Below are 9,984 nucleotides of genomic sequence, written 5' to 3'. Positions count from 1 at the left end.
TTTTTACGACATTCTATGCCATGACTTTCTATGACTTTTTTTATGACATACGACTTTTTAGAACATTGTTTATGACATGCTATACTATGACTTTTTATGACATTTTTTACAACCTACTATACCAGTGTTTCCCATACATAAGTTCTACTTGGGCGCCCCACCCAGGTAGATAAAATCCGAATTACATTTATTTTCCCAATCAACAGTGTATTTTTTTTACAGCACACACAGACCAGCTGCCTCCAGCCCTTCCCCCTCGTGAAGTCCCACGCATGACAGCGTCAACGCTGCACTTCAGGCTCAGAGGCTATCGGTAGTAGTAGCATGCTGCTGGTGGTCTTGCCGTGGGATGAACTGTACTAATAAAACCATAGAAACACAGCGGCCACGCCGCTGTGAAAGCTCCCCGAACATCACTTATCAGAATCTCTTTGTTACCCCGGTCCGCGGCAGTCTCCGCTCCATATCTTTATAACGGAGCTGACTGCAGCTAACCGCTAATCGGAGCTCAGCTACGCTTTCCTTTCATTTGTTTTAAATTCAACAAGCAATTTGTTGTATTTTAGCAGAATACTGAAAGCAGCAGAAAGGCAGAACTGAGTACATTTTAATATGTTTATCGCAAGTAATCATTATCGCGATATTCAACAACTTTATGGCATATTGCATATTTTCCTCATATCGTGCAGCCCTAATAACCAGTTGGTTGGGATCGTGGGGGCTGGTATTCTTCAAAATTGTACCCCTTGAAGTATTTGTGGGGAGCCTTAGTCACTTGTTTTTCCTATGGATTTAAAACTGTCTTTGCGTCTGTCTTAAAGGCAATACCTGATGAGGAATCCATGTCCCACATTGCCGTTCCATCATCAGATACCGCCGCACCACTCTGACTCCATAGAGTTTTACCAGAGACTATCCACAGAAACTCTCTTTTTCATCTTCTACTACCTAGAGGTAAAATACTCAACCACCAACTGATGTTTGTTCGTTGACAACCTCTCTGTTCTTCTCCCAATGATGTATTACAGGCTTGCTTGTAAGCTTGGTGTATTTGACTTCCCCCTCTCTCAGGGCACCAAGGCTCAGTATCTGTCTGCCAAGGCTCTGAAAAAACAATCTTGGAGGTTTCACACCAAGTACATGATGTGGTTCCAGAGACATGAGGAGCCCAAGACTATCACTGATGAGTTTGAACAGGTGCAGACTCACCACAGTTCACGTTTTCTCTTGAAGTTAGAAAGTAGTATGTGGACCAATTGATTGTCGTTTGTTGTTGTGGTGTCAGTTTTTGAATGACTGCTCTTTCCGCTCTGCTGTTCCTCCAGGGCACTTACATTTACTTTGACTATGAGAAATGGGGCCAGAGGAAGAAGGAGGGGTTCACCTTTGAGTACAGGTACCTTGAAGACCGAGATCTGCAGTGACGGACACAGGGAATTGAAAGGACAGAGAGAGACAAAACGTGCTGCTGTTGACATTCCGAGACTGAACTTCAAACTGTGGATAGAGATTGTGATGTGTAGTAGAAACACTCCTAAAAATGGAGACTGGTGTCTGTATAGGCTGCATCTCAACGTGAAGTCCCTCGCTCCTCCTGTAGCTTTTTGCTTTTGACAAAAAAATGCCCTGTGGGCCTGATCAAATGCATCACGCTGCACGGGCTGAGAGGGTTCTCACTAGAGATCTGCGTTTGTGCCTGTCTGTGTGCACACTCAGTATGTGGCATTAGGAAAGCCTACCCCATGCATGTTTCTCATGTTTTGTTTTCTTTTTCTGTTTCAACATAATTCTCTGTACCACCTACCCAACATGAGCCTGGAAGCCTTTGACTTGACACAAAACAAACCTTGGATTTGATTGTTAAGTAAACTGCCCATCTTGTATTTACTGTAATTTGGTGGTTTAGAATGGGGAGGTACAGTGGACATTTAGTCATGGTGTGTAGGACTGGCTTCTTTTAAGAACCTACTATGCCCGTTGAATATGGTCACTATTAGAAATAGTGAGCGGTTATCAATAGTTTTATTGATATTGTCTTGGTCGAGTAAAACGCTGATTGAGAGTGACCACAGGGCCTCTCCCTGTGACAGGGAAAGAGTCCTAATTGGACATGGATTAAATTGCTATGCAATTGAACTGGTCTCCGACTCCCTCTCTTTACAAATAAAATGTTTTTAAGTTAACCTGTCAAAGAAAATGCATTATTATGGCGCATTCATGTTTGTGACAAATTAATAAACTTGTAAAATAAATCTTGTAAAAAAAAAAAAAAAAGAATAGGGTTTGAGACATTTATCTACTTCTTCTAATGTATGATTTGTACACCATTGAGGAATTCTCATCATCCTTAATGCCAAAGGGCACGGTAAGCGTAGTGAATGTACCCGTCCCGTACCCAAATCACCTCACAATACACAAATATTAGATAAATCTGTATTTGGTTTGAGTCAACTTTCTACCTTAAGTTAACATTTTATTCCATTCTGTTGATGTCACTTCATCTTTAAATCCACTGTGTTCATTTTACCACCTGATCATTTGAGTGAAACCCTATACCGTGAAGGTGCACTGAAACTGTTTACATGTAGAGTGAAAACACAGAAAAAGGAAAATTCTGGTGGTAGATTTCACTTGTGGGTCGAATAAGTAAATGTCTCCTCTGCCGTGGTTGTTCATGTGCTCCACTGAAGAACAATAACATTTAATCTGGTGTGGGACAGATCCCACCTTTTCTTGGCAGTTTGAATGGGGAGTGTTAAACTGAATCAGATTTTTCCATTTAAGCAACCATGAAAACTTAAGATCTGTACTGCAGTTAAAATTCTATGTTGTGTGTGATTAGTTTTCAGACTTTTTGGGGGAGGGGGATTGGATTGAGGATGTGGGAAAAAAAAGAAGGAAAATACAGCAAAGTTATGAGAGATTTGCCTTTTATAGATTCTATTTTTGGGGCTTTTAAGGTTTTCAGAAAGGGATGGTCAGTAAATTAATTGCTAAAATGTGAATTTCAAGACGTATTTACAATTTTTTCTCATCACAGTTCTGCATGGGAGATGTCATAAAACGGGGTTATAAACAGGATTGTAAAATTTCAATAAATACTTTAAATTACAAGTCAGTGTGTGGTGTAAAGTCCTGTCATTCCTAAATTTAATAGGGATTAATTTATTTTGCCAAGTATCAAGACAAATTTCGAGCTAATGGGTTAAGATTTTGTATATGAGTTTACTAAGAGCATCATTTAAATGGCTACATGTTTTCCTTCTCTAAAAAAGGAAGACAGGACGCTTTGTGACATCCTTACATGTTTTATTAAAATCAAAGTAAAAACAAAATACAGGACAAAGCACAATGTCAAACGAATTTGAAAATATACTATCACTTTACAGTGTTGAGTGCAACTATCCGTGTGTGGGATGCTGGTGTGTGATGTGCGTATTCACATCTTAGCTTCCTTCTTGACTTTGAGGAACTCCGCCATGTTAGAGAAGTATTTCTGGTTGGCTTCAGCCACCTTCTTCTCTGCAGCCTGAGGGTTCACAATCTCCAGCCCCTGCAGATGAGAGTACAATGGTTAGTTAACTAATATAAACCTGCACAGTGTATATGTCAATAAAAAGATGGTGATGACTTTTTACCTGAAGGGGAGTGAACGCTACGCTGGAGCTGGTTCCTGAGGAGCGGTCTCTGACTGTGGACTTTCCTCCGTATGTCATGCTCTGCTTCTGCAAAGTCCTCTGTTGTGCACAACAAAAACATTCAGAGACTTTATGGACTGAAAACCAAAAATAAAATTACTCAGTAGTGGAATGAAAATTAGCCATAAATGAGTTCACCTGGAGAGATTTGGAGATCCTGGCTTTGGTGGCCTCGTTGACCTGAGCCTGCCTGACGCGCCCGCTGCCGCTCTTCCCCAGCTGACCAAGACTGAAGCCCAGATCCTCCTGATAAGCATCGTCTTCAATCTGTAACACCACATCACAAATTAAGATGGTCTCACTGCTTATGCTTCTCCCAAAGACATAGTATGTCGAAAAAAGTAAAAAATAAATCTTAGTATAGTGTTGTAAAAATGTCGGTATAGTAGGTTGATGAAATGTATAGTATGTCGAAATAAAAGTCAGTATAGTACGTCGTAAAAAAAGTCATTATAGTTTGTCGAAAAAAAAAAGTAAAAAAGTCTTAGTATGTCAAAAAAAAAAGTCGTAAAAATGTCATGGAAGTCATAGTATGTCGAAAAAAATTTATAGAATGCCGGAAAAAAAAAGTCTAAATAACTCCAAGTATGTGACTAAAATGTATGTCGTAAAAATGTCATGAAAAAGTCACAGTATAGTATGTCGAAAAAAGTATAGTAGGCTATGTCGTAAAAAATGTCATGAAAAAGTCAGTATTGTATGTCGAAAAAAGTTTAAAAAAAAAAAGTCTTAGCATAGTATGTCGAAAAAAAGTAGAAAGAGTCTTAGTATAGTATGTCGAAAAAAGTCTAAATAAGTCAGTATGTGACTAAAATGTATGTCATAAAAAAGTCATGAAAAATTCACAGTATAACTTTTATGTCAAAAAAAGTCCTAGTATAGTATGTAGAAAAAAAGTCGGAAAAAAAAGTCATAGTATGTCGTAAAAATGTCATAAAAAGTCATAGTATGTCGAAAAAAAGTAAAAAAGTCTTAGCATAGAATGTCAAAAAAAAAAAAGTCATAGTATAGTAGGCTGTCGTAAAGGTCAAGAAAAAGTCATAGTATGTCGAAAAAAAGTCAAAGTCTCCGTATAGTATTTCGAAAGTCATAATATAGTATGTCGAAAAAAATGTCATGAAAGTCATAGTATTGTATGTCGAAGTAAAGTCACAGTATAGTAAAAATGTCAAAAAGTCATAGTATGTCAAAAATGTCATAAAAAGTCAGAGTATAGTATGGCATAAAATTGTCAAAATAAGTCATAGTATGTCGTAATAAAGTCATAGTATGTCCTAATAAAGTCATAGTATGTCCAAAAAAAAAAAAAAGTCATAATTGCATTGTATAGTATGTTAAAAAAAAAAAAAAAGTTGGAAAAAAGTCATAGTAGGTCGTAAAAACAAAATTGTCAGAATGTTCTAGAAAAGTTTGGGGAAAATCATAATATAGCATTACATCTCAAAATGTGAAAGTACAGTAGGTCGTAAAAGTCATTAAAAAAAAAACATGAACGACACTGGATTAAATGGAAGTAAAACGAACAGGGAGCATAGTTAAACAAGAGATGAGAAAAAGAGGAGGCCTGATAGACAATATCTACTTACCTCTGCGAAGGTCATCCTGTTAGCATGTTTCCTGATCTCAGTCAGTCCCAGACGCTCCTTCATCTTTCGATACCTTCATAAAGATAAGAGCATTGGAAAATGTACACACACATAAATATAAGAGCAATGGAGAAGGCACACACACGCACGCAGCTTCTTGCTGCTCTGTTGTGTGCTTTGTTTTGCTGTGCTGCTGTTGCAGAATGTTTTATTTGAAATAAAACACTGTAAGCATCTCCATATTGCACTTTTTTCTTTAAAACGTGTGGCCTGTAGAGTACCTCCTTCCTCCTCTCTTCTTCCTCTGTCCGTCCAGCGGGGCTGGCAGCGGTTTGACCTGCTTCACTGGTGGAGGTTCCTGCCACTTATCAAACTTCCTTTCTATTTCTTCTTTTAGATCATAGCCGACCTGCAGATAAAATACAAAAGATTAACACAGGAGTTACAAATTAACTAGATGTTTTCTTTAATATTGCTGCATGCAAAAAATAAATGTTGAAATGTTTGTAAGACATTTTTTTTAAATACTGAAAGTGTGGCGGTGTCATTTAAACTATATAGCAATGGTTGAGGCTGTAACTTTTTATGTTGTTGTTCGACTACATTGTATTATAAAAGACGTTTGTAAAAACATTGATCCTCCATATAAAGTAAATGTAGACGTCAAGAAAATATCAGAATTTAGCCCTTTTGTACCAGGTTTATTTTGTTGCGCCACCCAGTTCATCTTAAATTCTGCATTAATGTGTATGTGCTCCATATGAACAGTCACCTTGCCGGCTGAACTCTCATGGAAACTGTCCACTCGGGAAGCCAGAGTGCACTTTGCAGACACGAGACGAGCTGCCTTCCTCCTGAGGTCCTAAAGACACAACATGGAAGACAAGTGTTAGCTACAAGGTCCCCTTGCCGAGTTCAATGCACAAAAACACTGCAATAGGTTTATGTTGATATATTTACTGACAGGTGGTAGTGACTGCACAACATCACAGTGGTAGATGTAGCCGGTGTGGGGCAGCAGGGAGGTACTGCTGAAGCCGGACAGGGTTCTTCTCTGAGCTCCCAGCAGCATCAGATTACAGGCGGGCATCTTGGAGAGGTTAGTGAGGCCGCCAGCAATACCTGCAGCCAGAGGGGAAACCAGAGAGAGAGAGAAACAAAGAGTGACAACAACAAAAAATTGATTTGGGATGGATGGCATGGACAATATATTGTCACGTCAATTAATCTAAACAATTTAAATCTAAAACTAATCTTTTTGCATCTCTCACCCATGATCTTGGCTGCTGTTGACGCTCCAACAATGATGGACAGATTTGGGGCAATGAATGACATTCGGGACTCTACATATTCATATATCCTGTGTTTAGACTGGTTCAGCTCCAGAGCCATGTCACATGACTCCTCCAGTTGCTTCAGTTCATCCTCACTTAGCAGTGTCCTAAAACCATGAAAATACACAAATTCAACTTAAAAAAGGTCCAATGTGTAGGAATTTCTCCCATTGAGCGTTGAGATCATATATCGCAATCAACTCCCTCGCGCCACGCAGTTCAAAGTACGTATTACAGCTACGGTAGCCTTCACGCTCTTGCTCTTTTCAAGATCTTTTTTTCTTTTTCTGGGTGAAGAAGAAGAAGATGTTTCCTTTTTCAAACTTGCCGGGGCCGGGAAGCTACGATACCCATTAGCAGCATCAGCAGCACCTGTGAGTTTATCATGCGACAGCGAAAACGCGAAAGGCAGAGCAGTATGTCCTGTATGTCCCTTACCGGCTAAATTTCAAGCCAAAAAGGAATCATTGGAATTGACGGTGGTGGTAAATATTAATGCAAAAGGACTTTGCATTAATAGTTTGTGAATGGGCAACACAGATTTTGATAATGAGCAACTAAACACGTTACACACTGGAGCTTTAATGATAAGCATTTAAACTGTGACCGTCCTATGGACAGGATCGGTCAAACCGTTAAAACCACAGATGTCGGTCGACTGACTCACCCCTGTGTGGTCGAGGCTGTGACACTGACAACCATAATAGTGGCATTGGTGAGGATTTGCTGCAGAGTTTCATTGGTCTTGCACTTCTCTAGATTGTTTCCCAATTCCTGAGAAGGAAACACAAATGGAGAATGGAGGACGCTTAACAACGTGACAAAAATAATGCCTTTTTACATTTTCTTAAAAACATATGATCATTTCCAAGGGAGTAGCAATTCTGAAGTTTCATTTTTTTAAATAACTATTACTTACAGCATTAACCCATTAGGTCAGTCAGTGTAATTTCTACAACATGAGTGATAACACAAACTCTTTAGTTTTGTTAAAAATCAGACTTCTTTCCCATGACATAAGTGGTTATAATTTGGGAGTCCCAGACTAACCATACATTCATCGATAACTAAAAACTGTCTTCTGTCCAACGAAAGACAAATAATCAATAGTGCAGCAAAAGCAACTCTGGGCACCTTACTTTCATTCTGAAATGGGTTCTCTGTATAGAAGCAGAATAAACCTTTTCATCTCACCTTGACTGTGCGAACATAATCTAGAGAATCTGGCACCAGAGACTCGAGCTCTGGGAACCTCTTGGAGTACTTGTCCCGGGTAAACTTGTGAATGATATCTGAAACCCAGGCAGGAAAACACAACTTTGTTATACAGAGCAGAACATTAAACCCTTTACATTTTGAGTTTGTTTTTTTAACCAAGCAGGAACAGCCAACTCACTGAGCTCATTGTCGATCTCCACTGTGAGGTTATTGGCTGCAACGATCAGTCTGTATTCTGGGTCAGACTCAACTGGCCCCGAGACTAAAAGGAAAAAAAACAAAACAATCACACCAACTTTATTCAGATTCTTGGTTAAAATTCCACTGAAATGAAATGCTGTGAAGAACTTTTTAAACATAAACCATGTACAATACGTACCATACATACATAAACATGCAAATGGATCACACTCACCCTCCGAGTTCCTGCGCTGCTTTCCACTATACTTTGAAATTTTCTCCATAATCTCTGAAAACTGTAGACAAAAATGAAGATTATGTTAGAATGACCAGAAAAGATGCATTACTACTAATATCCGTTTGTATAACGCGCTTATATGATACAACTCACCTGTTTGCTATTGCGGAGCTTGGCGATGGACGCAACACTCTCAGCTTTACTGTAGTCCACCTCCATCTCCTCTTGGATGTCTTCCAGCCCTCCCTCTGTCCTTCCCTGTGTTGCCTCTCCATCACTATCCCCCTCCTCTTCCTCTGGATACAACCCGTCCTCTCCCTCATCTCCAGCCTCCTCCAAATCTGCCAGGAGCTCGTCCGCCAGAGACATCTGCAATCAGCAGCAGAGAGTTTATGGACATTAGAGGTAACTGGCTCGATAATCCAAGGCTACTCAGCTCAGTTTCCAAAATGAATCCCAACGACCACCAGGGGTCCTGAGTGTTACTGATTGTACCACAGTTTAAATCTTTCCAATATAATATCTACTACTGTAGACGTCTAATATCTGTCAGAATGTTCTTTTCTTACTGTTATAGCTGATTGAAACGAACATTTTACTATCCACATTACTGATCTGTTGTAGGATAAATTAAATACAATATTTCTTAAAAGAAGCAAAGCAGATTCTTAAATAAATCTAGAGAACTAGACGGTTAGAGAGACAAAAATATGATTAAAGATTATGTTCCTGACCGCTCTAACTTCTGCTTTATTCTTGTAAAATACTGGATACTTCTTCAGGCCCCTAATGAATCAATCTCAAAGCGACTTTGTTAAAATAATGTTCATTTTGTACTACTCACAACTAAGGCCATAACCTCACAAGTACACATTGATTAGTTTTAAGTTGGTCACAAGCCAAAACTATTGGGAAGTTTGACTGGGAGTTTCTTCACAACTCCAAGTTTTTTTTTTCCATTATAAATTTGGACGATTCATAAAACAAGCAAATCAAGACACCGCTTTGTGCTCTTGCTATTTATGAACAGGCAAATACGAATCAATAATGCGAATAATGTTAGTTATAGCCTAAGACAAAACCCTCAAAGGGGATTCAGCAAATCACGTGGGAGTTGTTTTTAGAAGTAGCTGGAGTTAACACTAATGGTTTTAGGGTATCACCACCACGGCTCTGATCACTCTCAAACATCATCAATAAATATAACAGGATAAATAATGAGGCAGACGAAAACTGAATATGTCACGTTAGCTATTTGAGAAATACGTTTGTACACACTGTGATTCAAATTCAGTGGTTGAATCGTGAATGTAGCGTAGGGTTTATGCTAGCTAGCTAGCTAGCGTTAGCAAACGTTTGCCAGACGCAGCCCGTCATGTTACTAAACGCTTAATAAATATTGCAAACTTACCTCTAACCTTCCAACTCTGGTAGACTAATGAAACAAAACAAATATGCCTTATAAAGGCTTCAACACAAGCACGTCTTAGGTAAACGATACGATGTTTTCCTCGTCAGCCTGTGGTGTACTGGTCAATTGTTTGACGCAGACTAAATACGTAGCAACCTTCGAACTGATTTCTGGGAAATTAAGTCATTGCGCTGCACAAATATGTATTCTATGTAGGAGATACATGGACGTTCTTGGTTATAAATAGAGCGCTTTACGATTACAAAACAAAACGATTTATTGTCATGAAACAGTTCAATAAGAGGTTCACATTTTGTAG

General features: G+C 38.9%; 2 protein-coding genes across 3 annotated transcripts in view; one reads left to right on the top strand and one right to left on the bottom strand.

Moving 5' to 3' along the window:
• cnot3a (CCR4-NOT transcription complex, subunit 3a) overlaps positions 1–3,114 on the top strand; it is a 12,473-nt gene extending 9,359 nt beyond the window's left edge. For both annotated transcript variants that reach the window (XM_078252786.1, XM_078252785.1), the window contains exons 16-18: positions 822–954; positions 1,072–1,197; positions 1,326–3,114. In XM_078252786.1, coding sequence (XP_078108912.1) covers positions 822–954; positions 1,072–1,197; positions 1,326–1,424 — 358 coding nt within the window. In that variant the 3' untranslated portion in view covers positions 1,425–3,114. The remainder of the gene's footprint in view (positions 1–821; positions 955–1,071; positions 1,198–1,325) is intronic.
• A 174-nt stretch (positions 3,115–3,288) lies between these two features.
• On the bottom strand, positions 3,289–9,820 carry prpf31 (PRP31 pre-mRNA processing factor 31 homolog (yeast)). The gene is made up of 14 exons (XM_078252789.1): positions 9,666–9,820; positions 8,408–8,623; positions 8,252–8,312; positions 8,015–8,098; positions 7,813–7,910; positions 7,286–7,392; positions 6,556–6,725; positions 6,249–6,406; positions 6,057–6,146; positions 5,566–5,693; positions 5,285–5,357; positions 3,837–3,965; positions 3,639–3,737; positions 3,289–3,553 (listed from the first exon to the last, which is right to left on the bottom strand). The coding sequence occupies exons 2-14, from the start codon at positions 8,621–8,623 to the stop codon at positions 3,440–3,442; spliced, it is 1,527 nt and encodes a 508-aa protein (XP_078108915.1). The 5' UTR covers positions 9,666–9,820; the 3' UTR covers positions 3,289–3,439.
• Between the last annotated feature and the right edge of the window lie 164 nt (positions 9,821–9,984).

The sequence above is a fragment of the Sander vitreus genome, chromosome 6 (genome assembly GCF_031162955.1).
Source record: "Sander vitreus isolate 19-12246 chromosome 6, sanVit1, whole genome shotgun sequence".
NCBI lineage: Eukaryota > Metazoa > Chordata > Actinopteri > Perciformes > Percidae > Sander > Sander vitreus.
The sequence above is the reverse complement of the archived record's forward strand: the minus strand, read 5'-3'. Positions and strand labels throughout refer to the sequence as shown.

Bases quoted from the DNA above. Each gene is read 5' to 3' on its own strand.
- prpf31 (XM_078252789.1), bottom strand. From the start codon at position 8,623: ATGTCTCTGGCGGACGAGCTCCTGGCAGATTTGGAGGAGGCTGGAGAT. The intron at 6,147-6,248 runs GTCAGTAAATAT...TTGTGTCTTTAG, and splicing joins TTGTGCAGTCACTACCACCT to GACCTCAGGAGGAAGGCAGC. The intron at 3,966-5,284 runs GTAAGTAGATAT...GTGGTGTTACAG, and splicing joins ACAGGATGACCTTCGCAGAG to ATTGAAGACGATGCTTATCA.